At 49.9% G+C, this 13,080-nt stretch overlaps 2 protein-coding genes across 4 annotated transcripts; one reads left to right on the top strand and one right to left on the bottom strand.

Annotated features, from left to right (window-relative positions):
- Positions 1-243: 243 nt before the first annotated feature.
- On the top strand, positions 244-10,774 carry JOSD1 (Josephin domain containing 1). 3 transcript variants are annotated; one of them, XM_040595371.1, is made up of 5 exons: positions 244-625; positions 1,455-2,291; positions 6,478-6,606; positions 6,723-6,917; positions 8,320-10,774. In XM_040595371.1, exons 2-5 carry the CDS (start codon positions 2,107-2,109, stop codon positions 8,417-8,419), a joined length of 609 nt encoding a protein of 202 aa, XP_040451305.1. In that variant the 5' UTR covers positions 244-625; positions 1,455-2,106; the 3' UTR covers positions 8,420-10,774. The 3 variants fall into 3 exon arrangements, with proteins under 3 accessions (XP_040451305.1, XP_040451304.1, XP_040451303.1); XM_040595370.1 differs by having other exon boundaries at positions 244-678; XM_040595369.1 differs by lacking the exon at positions 244-625 and adding an exon at positions 1,064-1,127.
- A 196-nt stretch (positions 10,775-10,970) lies between these two features.
- On the bottom strand, positions 10,971-12,941 carry TOMM22 (translocase of outer mitochondrial membrane 22). Its single transcript, XM_040595368.1, has 4 exons — positions 12,781-12,941; positions 12,561-12,679; positions 12,166-12,283; positions 10,971-11,697 (listed from the first exon to the last, which is right to left on the bottom strand). Exons 1-4 carry the CDS (start codon positions 12,886-12,888, stop codon positions 11,623-11,625), a joined length of 420 nt encoding a protein of 139 aa, XP_040451302.1. The 5' UTR covers positions 12,889-12,941; the 3' UTR covers positions 10,971-11,622.
- Positions 12,942-13,080: the final 139 nt, after the last annotated feature.

The following is a 13,080-nucleotide window of genomic DNA, read 5'->3' as shown; positions in this document are numbered from 1 at the left end:
GGGTGGATATTCTCTCGGGTTAGCCAATGAGAAAGAGGAAATTTTTCACGGACAGTCGTGTAAGCCAATGGAATGGGGGGGAGCGCCACGGGTGTCCCTTCAAACCGCGGGTCGGGCTATGCCAGCTGGGCGCTCTGCTGAGGTGGTGGGTGTTGTCCAGCAGTTCGGACGTCACGGCCCCGGCTGCTCTCACGCCTTGCTCAGGAGGCCGGCAGCTGCCGGAATCCGTTGGAGGGTTTGGCAAGGGGCCCGCCGCCCGCGGTACACAGAGGAACGGCCGCGCCGGCCCCTCAGGCCTTGGGCTCCTGACAGAAAGCCCCTGGACCGCCCCGCCTGCTCGCCGTGCGAGCCTACGGTGCTCAGCCCGTGAGGGGCAGGGCACCCGGGCCCAGGAGAAAGTCCCACCCGCTGAGGGGTTGTGCAGGCTGAAAGGTGACCCCGAAGCAGCGGGCAGGCCGGCGGGGAAGTTGTCTGTCCTGTTCCTCCGCTAGGTCACGCATCCACTTCTCAGCCGCCACAAGCCCCGGCTTGGCACAAAGCGAAGTGGGGGAGGATTTATGTTTGTTTACCAGGCGGTAAACCACTTCAGTCGTCTCGGCTTATTTATCACGGCACGAGACTCAAGGTTCTTAGTAATTAAGCAGCCGAGAAGAGAAGGGAAATTGAAGCTCGCCTAAGGTTATGCAGCACGCTGGCCGCAGGGCCGGAATAAGCCCTGGGCGCCAGGGCATTCCCCCACCGAGCCCTGCCCGCGCCCCGGCAGCGAACCCGGCCGGCTGCCTCCCGCTCTGCGGGAACGAGGCCCGCGAGCCAGGCCGCGGCCCACCTCCGCACCGCGGTTTCTGCTGCCGGGACGCTCCGGGAGCGAACCGAGGCGCCAGCGGCGGGGACGGGAGCACCCGCCGCGCCGGAGCCCCTCTCCCCCCGGGCCGCCTCGCGTGGGCCGTGACGTCGGGGGGCGCGCGCGACGTCGGCGCGTGCGGGGCGGGCTGCGGGGCACGCGCGCCGCGGAGGGAGGGGGGTCACGGGGCGGGGGGGGGGGGGGGAGGCAAGAGAGAGGAGCAAGCGGAGCCCCGCGCGCATGCGCGAGCGGCCGTCGGTGTGGGGCGGCGGGGGCCGAGCGGCGGGTGAGGTGGCGGCGGCGGGCCCGGGGTCTCCGCTCGCGTCCCCCCTGAGGGGGAAGGCGGGCGCCTCGGCCGGGCTGGTGGGCCCCAGGGTGCGGGCAAGCCGCCGGGGGGCGGCGGGGGTGAGGCGGGGGCCTCCCCTCAGCGCGGGGGGGTGTGGGGCTGCGGGGGTGGGCCGCGGCTCCGGGAAGCGGCGGCGGGCCGCGGGGTGCGCAGGTGTGAGGCAGGCCGTGGGGCTGGTCCCGCCTGCTCCTGCCGTCCCCTCGCTCCCCCGGGCTCTGAGCTGCCTCTTCTCGCTGCTAATGGAGACTTCCCTTTGTCGGAGTGCAGGGTGACTTGTGAGGAATTGCCTTTCCCGGAGCCTGGACGTGAGGTTTTTTGTGGCCTAGCAAGAAGTGGTTTCCTTTCTCGAGCTGTTGGCATCTTCTTGCCTGGATTCAGTCATTCCCAAAGGAATGGAGGAATGCAGCTGATAAGTCCTTAACCACCCAGTGCTCCCGTAGGCAGCACCAGAAGCTGGCTTCATCCGCTCCACTTCGGCACTTTGGGGGTGGGCCTCTCTTTGTTACCTGCTCTTGGTACCTTTTTAGCGGCACTGTAGACCAAAGGAGATGGAAGAAAAGGAGCGATGTGATAAATTCCAGCTGGTACCTTGAGACTGAGGGGATTATTATCTTTTGACTTTTTTTTTTTTTCCTCCCCTTCCTGTGGGGGGTGGGGGGTGGGGAGGGAAGTATTTATTACATTTTATGGGGTATGGGAGGAGGGAGGAAAAATATGTTGCAGATCTTTATGTGGTTTTTAAAACCAGCCATCAGAGGCAATTGCTGAATAAACTGAAGCACAAGAGGAGGGTTTGTGAGCTGGAAGCAGTGCTAGCCTACAAAAGAAAGGGGTAGTGGGCTGTTGTTGTGACTGTGGAGGAAGAAACTTCAGCCTCCTTCGTTTCTCACCACCTACTCTCCATCCACCCTGCGAGAAAATGAGTTGCGTGCCATGGAAAGGTGACAAGACCAAATCGGAATCACCAGAGCCACCCCAGCTACCACCGCTGCATATTTACCATGAGAAGCAGCGTAGAGAGCTGTGTGCCCTCCATGCCCTCAACAATGTCTTCCAGGACAGCAACGCCTTCACTAGGGAAACCCTCCAGGAGATTTTTCAGAGGTAGGATACTCTCTGTAATGGCATTAGCTTCCCCTTGTCCTCTGTTGCTCAGAGGAATTTTCAGATCTTATTTGGGGGGCGGGGGAAAGAGCAAAGGAGGGGTTCAGAGTATGCCACTGCTTTGAACTGAATATAGCTTATTTTTTACAGCCCCCCCCCCCCCCCATGCAGAAGTTCTTTCTCTTTTTACTTGTTTCTTACAATTCTGGATGCAAATTTTGGGTTCAAGGGCTTTATTGCAGATGCTGTCATGTGGTTGGACTGCCGTCTTCTCCTCCACCCACCTTAATGCATCTTCTGCTAGTCTTCCATATTTTTGCCCCTGCCTTGTGTCGGTATGTCATCTTGATGTTAATAATGGATTTTGGGATTGTCTTGGGAGGGTGAAGGTGGCAGGAATGACAAACGGGTCATCATAAAACCACCTTGATTTAGTACCACAGTGCTTCCAAGTTTTTTTGGAAATTAGGAGCTTTGCCAATGAGTGACTCCTTATTCAAGCAATTAAGTGAAGTCCTTCAAATAATATGTGGGTTTTTTTCCGTGAAGCAAGACCCTGTGTATTTTGTCAAATTGGATTTAATTTAAGCAGCTAGATCTCTATTTTCTGTGGCATTGCTAAATGTTTCCCAGCAGCATCAGATAATTAATAAAAGATTTTCTGAGTTTTACTGGGATAAATGTAAATTATTAATGTGGCCTCTACAATAGCTCATATTTTGCTCAGTGTTTATTTTACACTGTTTCAATGCTTTGTGGAAATTCTCCTGTGTGTGCCATTGAAAATTCTGGTGACCCTTCACTGATGAAGCTAAGTAATCAAATAGGAAAAGAGGTTTCCTCTGATAATCAATCCACAGATGTTGGAAACATCACATAAGTTACACTTGAATACCTGTTACCTGTTGGACAAGACAGTCGTGGTACCCTGTGCTGATGAGCAGGGAGCTGTGTGCCTGTTGCTGCTGTCCTGGAAATCGGCAGATTTATGGAACTAGTGTTTGACACATCAGACACATGCCTGTCTTTGTCAAAAGAAGTGTGGTGATAGACAACAGCAAATACCAGATTGAAACGCTGTTTACGATACTGTCGTAAATAAAATTCCTGTTGGTGAAATGGAGCTGGTCCATGACAGGCTCAAGGTACTCTTTGTCCAGTGTAAAGACGCTTTGGTTTTGTTCCAGAGCAGCAATTGTCAGAATCTTAATCAGAGATGGATTGCTATTGGCCTGAAGCAAACAAAGGCAGTGGTAGAAGGAGTGTGATGATCTAATTAGTTGGCTTTTGTGGGGTTTGGTGAGACAGAATTAGAGTGCAGCATGATACCTTGCAGAAAGAGCTGGGATGTTAATCTTGTCGGACCTCTTGTCCTAGAAGGAAGAGTTTGTCTTTGATTACAGCCTGGTATTGTTCTGTCCTAATATTTGGATCAAGATACACAGATTGATTCAGCCCCATGGTAGTATGGAAATATATATGGAAATTCCTCTCATAAATGGATGAGTTATAACTTATGCGTAAGAATTGCCACTACCTTTGCATCTCTGTTGCGTCACTACTTGTGCCTAGCTCTTTGACTTGCTTTTAAGAACTGAGTTAGTTACCCTTTATACATCACTTTTCCATATGTCTTTCTTGTGTCTAGTCATATTCTGTGTGTGAGAAAGGACTGATGAATATTTTAATAAGCTCAAAAAATGTTGCGAGGTGTGATTTTTTTTTTCATTTTTTTTTTTTCTTCTAAATCTGGCGTTGACAAGGTAACAAAATTACAAATAAGCTTCAGCTTTCTGTAGCTTTTACCACATCTCTTGAAGAATGATTGAACCTCCTTGCTTAATCATTAGTTTCCCTTTTGCTGCATCCCATTGTGTAAGGCCAGGGTAGCCTAATGATAATAGTCTCAAGTGTATGCCAAAACTTGGTCCAAGCTCCCCTCTGATTTTTATAGTCCTTCCTCTAATACAAGATGTATCTTTTTGATGTTCCTCTGGCATTTGTTGCAGGAAGTAAGATTGCGTGCCCAAATGTTGCATGGAGATGCAAACAAAATCTCTTTGCTTCAATGGAGTCTGTGTAATCAGACCTGATTTGGAAAGACAACTGCATGCAGGAATCTTGGAGCCTGTTGTTAAGACAACGTGTTGATGGACGTTTCTGACTTAGAAAGCTCGGGAGGAATATTACCTGGATTTCTGCCCAACTTCATCAGTCTTCCTCAGCTTAATGTCTAGATAAAAGCCCCCTAACTTTGGGGAGGTAACTTAATTCCTTGCTGTAATCAGAATCCTTCAGCTGATGATTGTGGACCCTATTTGTTTGTGTATGAGTAGAGACACTGAGGTGATTCTTGGTGAAAGTCTGCTCATGGGTGCCAGTTCTTTGAGTATGTCATCTCTGCTTGTCTCTTCATCTCGTTTCTGGGGCCCTGAAAGTTATGGGAAGGAACTAAGATAAATGTGTTCTTTCAGCTCTCAGATAAGCTTGTCTCTGGTAAATGGTGCCACGAGAGGGTGCTTGTGCAACCCGCAGGGCTCTTAATTGGAAGGCTTTCCTAGCTTGCTGGCAGTCATGAGAGATAGTAGGTTGAAGCAATGATCTTGAGGAATGAATTGTAGCCAAATGATCCTGCTTCATGGAGATGCTGGAAGAGCTGTGACAAGCTACAGTTGCATCTCTGTGATTAGTAAAATACAGAGATCTTTGGAGACTGGAAACCATGATTTGCTGAAAATGTCGCTGCCTCACTCTGAAATGCCCAGTGGTGGATATTAATAGCTTTCCCTATTACAACGTTGTTTCGGACTTTTCTCCCTTCTGTAGTTAAGTCACTTCCCAGGCTGCTCTGCTGCAGTCTGCTCCACTGCAAGAAAACTCACAGCTGATGTGAAAAGCTACCTGTCTGTGGCCTCTCTAGCCTTGGTTGGTCTGAAGCTCCCTACTCAATCCACTGCTTTCTTCTTGTCAAAGGCCTTATGTTGTCAGGAGAGGAATGCAGAAGGGCTGAGGGATTTTCACTGGATGAAGTATGCCTACAGAATTTGCACTGTGTTAAAGGCCAAGTGAAAAATGTGTGGGAACATCTGGAGTTTGGGGGGATGGAGTTGACATGAGGAGGAGATAGGTGAAACATGGATATTTGGATGACACGAAACATCTGAACTTGTGTCAGCAGAACTAATGGTGTCCTTACCAATGAAAAGAGCAACTAACGACAACAGAACTGATCTGAGGCTTGACTTTCTTTGGATTGGTGCTGCAAGACCTTGCTGTTCTCTGCTCCCAGTTTCCCCTGTGCTTGCTCTTCCAGCTGTTGAAGGCTGTCTGTCACCTTCATAATAATTCACCCCCTCATCGTTTCGGGGGGGGGGGGGGGGGGGGGGGCGAAGGAGACACGGGATGGGAATGAGACAGGAAACATAAAACAATAAAAGTGACTAACCATTTGTTTTTCTGCCATATGTCTCCATATTTTGTGTCTTGCATCCATTATCTACGTTGTGCAAAGGCTGTCCTATCTTTTTTTTATGAAACACTGTGGACTGGGATTCTCGATTTTTAGATGCTGTTGTAATGCAAGTGATGTCTAGGCAAGCTTGTGGATTAAAGCTGAAGAGATTTGTTTGCAACAAGGTTCTCTGTTTAGTTACCTGCAGCAACAGATATATATATATATATTATCATATAGCAAAGGCAATGAAAGCCTCCATTTCCACTTAGAAAGCTGTTTTCATTTACCAGTGTAGGGGGGAAGCAACCTTTTCTGCAGCCAACCACCCTGCCTCTTGTTATTTCAGACAGGCTTCAAGGCTGGTGTTTGACTGTTGAACTCTTGAAATTGTGATAGCCTTTGTTCTAAATGGCAAACTGGCATTGACTTCAACCGTGAATTGAGGAAAAACATAATTGAAGCATCCTTCAGAAGTACCAGTTCAAGGGGGGGGAAAAGAGCTTCCTGCTTTGTGGTCTCTTTCACATCAAAGCTAGGATCTTTGGAGGCTTTGGAAGGCCTCTTAGCCCATTTGTGGAGTCATAAGGGGGAACAATGATTTGTGTTTAAACAAACACTGTTTAAACAAAAATGGGCTTCAAGTTGTACAGCAAGTAGCCCTTTCCAGCTGCGGAATATAGGTTCAGCAAACACCTGCTCGCTAGAGCAGTCAGTCTCGTGTTCTGTTTGCAGGCTGTCTCCCAACACCATGGTGACGCCACACAAGAAGAGCATGCTGGGAAATGGAAACTATGATGTGAACGTGATCATGGCAGCACTTCAGACCAAAGGCTATGAAGCGGTTTGGTGGGACAAGCGCAGGTACTTAGAAGTCATGTAATTCTGGAGATAGCCGCTGTTTGTAAAAATGAGAAAGAGATGAAGTTAAAGTACCAGAATATAATCTTATTGCCGTCTTGTTTTCTCTGCTTTTTCAGGGATGTTAACGTCATTGCCCTGTCTAACGTGATGGGCTTCATCATGAATCTGCCCTCCAGCCTTTGCTGGGGCCCCTTGAAGCTCCCCCTCAAGCGACAGCACTGGATCTGCGTCCGGGAGGTGGGAGGCACGTACTATAACCTCGACTCCAAACTCAAGGTGCCTGAGTGGATTGGAGGCGAAAGTGAGCTCAGGTAGGATTTTTTTTGTATGCTGTTCCTCCTCAAATCCTTCCCTGTTGGAGGTGGGGAGTCTGTCCTTAAAACAGTTAGCGATTGAATTATGGTTAACCTTTAATAGCAAAGATTTGAGAGTAATAAGGTTCTGGCATCTCCACTTAGATTTATACCATTTGTGTGAAGCTAGGGAAATGCTTTCAGCAGTGGTGATCTCTGTGAGCTCAGGAAAGCCTGACTTTGTCTCTTACATTACTCTGTCACTAGGGTTGAAGGTAGAGGCCAAGTCTGGTATTAACTGAGTGACACCTGCAACAAGATGTGCTGTGCCTCGCTGTCTCCTCAAATGTGAGAGTGTCAGCATTCCTCTCACCTCTTTAGTAGGGATCTGTGTGTATGTTCCCAACAAAAGGCTTTCCAGGCTAAAAGTGCAGCCTTATCCCAGACAGCAGTGAAAGCTGCTTGTTAGGAATCACTTGCCTGTGTAAGCATATGCTGCACTTCTGGCTTGACTCTCCTCCCCTCTTTAATCTTAATACAAGATGGTTGGTGTAATTACTTTGACTGTAAATCTCACCTGCTCTTAGTTGCTGTTTAGCTTCCATCCCATCCTGTTGTGAAGCCTACTAGCAGCTCTGCTGCCTTGGCCAGACTTGTTCTGAGGTAGGGACTGCATGTGAGCAGTATTTGCAGAGCCTGCCATGACACTGAAGTCTTGGTAAAGTGAACGTCAGCCTTTTGTGAACTTCTGGGATAAAGTTAACGCAGTTCTGGAACTACTGTGCAAAGCTTCTGGTGGATTTTATCCTGTGTGCCGTTCTTCAGCAATAAATAAGGGCTTCCTATGTAGGGAATTTTGGAAATCTGAACCAAAGATATCAGAGAAAACATTGGTTTGACTTTCATAGTTACTGGAGGTAATCCAAGTTTCGTATTAAAAAAAGCTTATGGCGAGAAAGGGGCTGCAGAACCATGTCAAATGACCAGGTGGTACACTGCTGCTACAGCCTGTGATAAGGACATCTAAATGATGGTTTGCTTGGTTTTTCACAAGTATTTCAGGTTTGTTGGAATGATTTTAAAATACAGTGTGATTCTTGATTTTGGAGATCTGAAGAGACTGAACTCGTTTTTAATTCTACTTTTGCCACCTCGGAGGATTGAAAAGTGACATCTACATAAACTTACCTGTGCAGAGGCTAAGATTATGTCTGTCTGATTCTATAATAGTTTGCTGGGTAGAGGGTGTGTTGACTTCAGTGAAGCAAGTATTTGGCTTTTTTTGTCAGAAAATAATCAAAAGACAATGTGTTTCCTCCTATTTCTTGTCATATTTTTGTAGTTAGTTGCATTTAGTTGTTCTAGAACATGATGAAATTCTACATTCAGTAGCACTTATTTCTGTTTCCCTTCATGATAGGAAATTCTTGAAACACCAGCTGAGAGGAAAGAACTGTGAACTACTGCTGGTGGTGCCAGAGGAGGTGGAAGCACATCAGAGCTGGAGAGCCGATGTGTGACCCGGACTGACTCTGTCCTCCCACTACAGCTCCTTCCCCTTTACTGAACTCCCAATGTCCTGAAATCTGGATAACGGGTGCCCCAACTCTTCTCTCCTGGAATTTCCTTTGTTTAGGCTCTTCTCTTCCTTGGTGCAATAGGGCAGTGGCGTAGGATGTTGCGGGGGTGGGGGGGAGTGGAGAATTGAGGGCAGAGTGGAGGAAACTGGAAGGCAATCACTTTATTTGTAGAGGCGGATGAGCTGCCTGCCCCTCAGCTAGCTAGAACACATTGTGCTCTTTAAAACCTGGCTTTGAGGCTAGGGTGTCTGGAAGCCTCTGGGCTCCCTTTCCCCCATGGTTCAAGGCTGTGTGTGGTGGGACACTGCTCCTTCCGGGACTTGCCAGGAAGGGGCAGGGGCTGAGCACACTGCCACCTCTTCACAAGCCTCTCCCTCCAAAACAAGTCGTTGTGAAGATGTTTGCAATTCCTAAAGGGTCTCTCAAGGCGCTCTCGAACACTAGGAATGGTACGGTGCTCAGCACAACCCTCTGCTTCTTACGGATGGTTTGAGCCAGGAATTAGAAAACAGTAATAGAAATGGCATCATCTTTAAAGAAATTCTTTGAGTAGCTACAGGATTCTTCCCCAGTGTCTCCAGGGACTAATGTATGTAGTGAGCAGTTGTTCAGCAGCATGTGGCTGACTCAGGCGACATGGGAACAGCAAGCACAAGCGAATTCAGGAGTATCAAGTTTCTAGACTGGAGAGAGGCTGTAGTCTGCTTGGGTTTCTTTGTGCTGCCTGGGTGTTTTTTTCTTAACATCTGTTTTGGTTTTCTGCACGGTCATCCAGTAGTTTAGGGGCTGTTTGGAGACAGGAATAAAACTGAAGGGGTTTTGAGAGGAATTCATTCCCTCTTTATTTTCCTCTTTCCAGAAGTCTAGCCCACAGTCATGAACGTCATGCAAAATGTCCCAGAAAGAAGTAAATTTACAAAGAAAAAATTGGCTGGGGAGGGAAGCCTTTATAATAGTAATGTTTTTGCCCTTTTTATAGCTACTAGCTGACAATGTGGGAGATGCAGAGGGTCCACCAAAACCTTTGGGCGTTAAGAGAGACCCTGCCCTGGTAGTTGAACCAACCTCTCTTTCAGCGTTGGCCAACAAACATTCCATTAATGGACAAACTACTTTTTCCTCCCGTCCCTTCTGCGGGGGAAGAGTGATTAGACATGGAGACACTAAGAGGGATCTCCACCAGCTGTTTCCTGGTCACCTGAGTGAGCTGTAGCTCAGTCATGCCTTCCACAGCAGAAGGAGAATTTGGAGCAGACTTTGTGTTTAGCACTTCCTGGCTGAGCTGCCGTTTGCTTCCCTCCTTTACACGTGGGATGTCTCAGTTAAACAGCATCTCTGGGACATGATGAGCTTGGAGGATCCTCTCCATCCTGCAGGAGAAGTCTCGTTACTGGTGTTTGAGCTTGCGAAAGGAGGGGTTGTAACTAACTTTTCTCAGTTGTTTTTCTCTTGAGAGCTCTGCAAACGCATGAGCAGTTGCTCGAAGCTGAGAGACCACCAAAATTGCACCTTCCCTAACAACAGAGGCCACATGACGGGATGATGCTGTTCACCAACCTCCGGACATCTGGCAAGCAGTCTTTTGAGCACAGCCTCCCACAGTCAAGGGCAAATGGCTCTTTATGTTTTAAAGACCCAACATTTCTATAAAAAGTCCTATTTCGTAACACATTCCAATGACCAATACCAGCTGGCAGTTTTTAAACACTTCACAGGCAGGATGTGCAGCCTGCAGGCATTCTGCTGGTGACTTGAAGCCATTTCTTCAAGAGGGGGGAAAAAAATCTCAACAGCAACATTTTCTATGCTGATTTAAAGTTGCACTTCAGAGAAACCCTGTTTGCATGGAAACTGCAAGCCAATGGATCAGTGCACAATATGCAAAGATGTTTCAAAATATTTTGGGGCTACTTTCCTCTCCTTGTATGTCAGCTCCTTTCCTGTGCAGGGGGAAATGGTGTGATCCAGCTGCTCAGGTAAAGGGAAAGTGTGTGATCACATCCCTGCAGGAGGTGAGACTGCTGTGCCCAAGGGTGGGCGAAACTGGTCCAGTCCCACTGCTTGGAAGTGGGGAAGCCCATGTTTGTTTTCTTGCTTGTTTTGTTTTGTTAGAGCCTTGTTTTGGGTTTGTTTACAGAGATGTATTTTGTTTAACCAAATATTATAAATGGAAGAAAGGTTTCCATATAAATGTCCTATCACTTCTGTATGTTCAACTGAATTGTTCTGTAACAAAGTATATAAAGGAAAAATAATTTTTTTTTCTTTGTTAATAAAACAGCAACCTTTCTGCGAGTCAAGAGTTGGTCACTGGTCCTGAGGTAGAATCCACCCTACTGAGAACTCCCTTAAGCCAGACAAAGCTTAAAGTGTCTGCCCCATCCCCCACTGCCACACATGCCTGAAACAGAAGGGTCTCTACCCACAAAGCCACTGACAGCTCTGAAAAAACTGAGCCTCCCTAAAGGACATCTTATTAAAACCACGCTGCTCAGGTTGGATTTATTTAATATTCAATACAAAAAAATATCAGCCGATATCTGAAGTTCTACTTTATGAGGCAGAGGATCAGTGCGGATGTGATCGTCTTGAACCTGTCCTGCTGCTCCCTCAGTTCTCACATGCAAAGTTGCAGCAAAAGTATTTTTGCAGATGCGTCTTCCCAGAGAGTGTTTTCCATGGGGTACAGCTACCCACACCTCTCCTTTGCTTCACCTGCTGGGAAAGTCGCTCCTCCTCCTGTCACTGGTGTCCTTCAGGTCTGAGTCAGTCAGGAAAGGATTTGTTTTGTTTGACCGCAGCCTTTTGAAGCTGGACCTGTGCCCAAGGGTGGTTTTGTGGGGGCCAAGAAGGCTGGAAGAGGAACTCCCCCTGTTCAAGTCTGTAACTGGTTATGGCATACTGATTGAATAAAAGGAAAAACTCACAACTTCTATGGGGGGAGGATGCAGACTGGAGCCATCATCAGGTCCAGAGGGTGGGCCTCCCCCCCTCATTATGAACAGGTCAATGTCCCAAAGGAGAACCAAAAATAAAAACAAACAAATGAAAAACAAAAATGCCCTGACCCAACAAATCAACAGTTCAATATATCATAATTTCAAGGTCTTCCCATGATACGAATCCAACGCAGCTTTCACAAATTAGATTTTTCCAGACAGTGGAGGCAGGGCCCCTGGCATTCCCCCCGAGAGCCCTGTGTTGGGTCCAAGGAGGATCTGGAAGGAAAACGATCAGTTGAGGGACAGCAAGGATGTGGGAGGACTGTCACATGCCACCCTCCCCTCCTGCAGCTACTTGGCGGGTGCTGAAGGTACCAGCAGTGTTTTGCAGTATTGGCTCCTCCCCTGCTATGACAACCAAGGCGACCACAGCAAACGCAAACGGGGCAGATACAGGCATGGCTGCGTGAGGCCTGCGTGCAGTCCTCACTACGTTATTTCGGCTCAGGAAAAGCCAGGTTGTGTTTGCCAGAGTTTGCTGCCAGCCTTTTCCTGGGAATCGGCAGGATCATCCCACCAGAACATCCAACCAGAGCACCTGGTGGGATGAATGAGGCCACAATGTATTGCAAACTAAACCCTGTTCCCTAAGCTCCATTAACAGCTGATAACTGGGAGGAGGTGCAGGCACCCTGAGCCAGCCCTGAAGAGCTGGGAGAGAAGGCTGGAGCGTCTCCACCTCACCTGTCGCTGCTGCAGCTGCTGCTGTTGCTCCATCTGCAGTTTTTCAGTTTCAAAGACAACAGGAAGAACTAGAATCATGAAGGAGGTGGTCCCAATCCACAGAGCTGCCCTGGAGAATCTGGGGAGCAGAAAGCACACTAGGATTAAGAACCGGTTCTTCCGCGGCTGCTTACAGGCACCAGACTTGCCCACGTTTCCTTCAGACAAAAGCCCCCGCCGATCCCGCCCCTGCAACGGCACCTTCCCCCGACCCTCTCCATCCCACTTTCCCCACGGCCCCGCCGCCCCCTGCCCGCCCCGCCCCCCGCTGCCAGCGGCCAAAGCCGCCGCGGGGGCCGGCGGAGCCCCCCGCGCCCCGCTCCCGAGGCCGCCCGGCCGGCCCGCCGCGCCCTTACCTGTACATCTTCTGCGCTACCGTCAGCGACAGGTCGAAGGTGGCTCCGGCCGCCGAGCGGACGCTCTCGGGGAACATCTCCGTCAGCCCCCACAGCCGCTCCGCCAGCGTCTCGTCCAGCTGCGGGCGGCACGCACCGCGTCAGGCCGCCCGGCCCTGCGCGCCCGCCGGGGTCACCGCGCCCGCCCGCCCGGCCCGCCCGGCCCCGGCCGCCCCGCTACCTCCTCGTCGTCGTCGTCCTCCTCCAGCTCGTCCTCCAGCTCCTCGGCCTTGCCCGAGCCGCCCTTGGGCAGCAGCTCCTCCGGAGACAGGGACGCAGCAGCCGCCATCACCACCAGCCAGGGACGGAGGGGGCGGCAGCCAGCGGAAGCGGAACGGCGGTGGCGGCGGCGCCGGAAGCGGGGCGGCCCCCCCTCCGCCGCAGGCAGCGGCCCCTGGCGGCCGGGAGGATCCGCAGGGGGCCCCGCTCCTCGGCCCGGCTCCCTCCGGCCCCCCCCCCCAGCTCGCAGCACGACCCTTCG

This window comes from Falco naumanni, chromosome 5 (genome assembly GCF_017639655.2).
Source record: "Falco naumanni isolate bFalNau1 chromosome 5, bFalNau1.pat, whole genome shotgun sequence".
Classification (NCBI taxonomy): Eukaryota; Metazoa; Chordata; class Aves; order Falconiformes; family Falconidae; genus Falco; species Falco naumanni.
This window is presented reverse-complemented; position numbering and strand designations above follow the sequence as displayed.

Bases quoted from the DNA above. Each gene is read 5' to 3' on its own strand.
- JOSD1 (XM_040595371.1), top strand. From the start codon at position 2,107: ATGAGTTGCGTGCCATGGAAAGGTGACAAGACCAAATCGGAATCACCA. The intron at 6,607-6,722 runs GTACTTAGAAGT...CTGCTTTTTCAG, and splicing joins GTTTGGTGGGACAAGCGCAG to GGATGTTAACGTCATTGCCC. The intron at 6,918-8,319 runs GTAGGATTTTTT...CCTTCATGATAG, and splicing joins GGAGGCGAAAGTGAGCTCAG to GAAATTCTTGAAACACCAGC.
- TOMM22 (XM_040595368.1), bottom strand. From the start codon at position 12,888: ATGGCGGCTGCTGCGTCCCTGTCTCCGGAGGAGCTGCTGCCCAAGGGC. The intron at 12,680-12,780 runs GTAGCGGGGCGG...TGCCGCCCGCAG, and splicing joins AGGACGACGACGACGAGGAG to CTGGACGAGACGCTGGCGGA. The intron at 11,698-12,165 runs GTGAGGTGGAGA...TTTTCCTTCCAG, and splicing joins AGCAGCTGCAGCAGCGACAG to ATCCTCCTTGGACCCAACAC.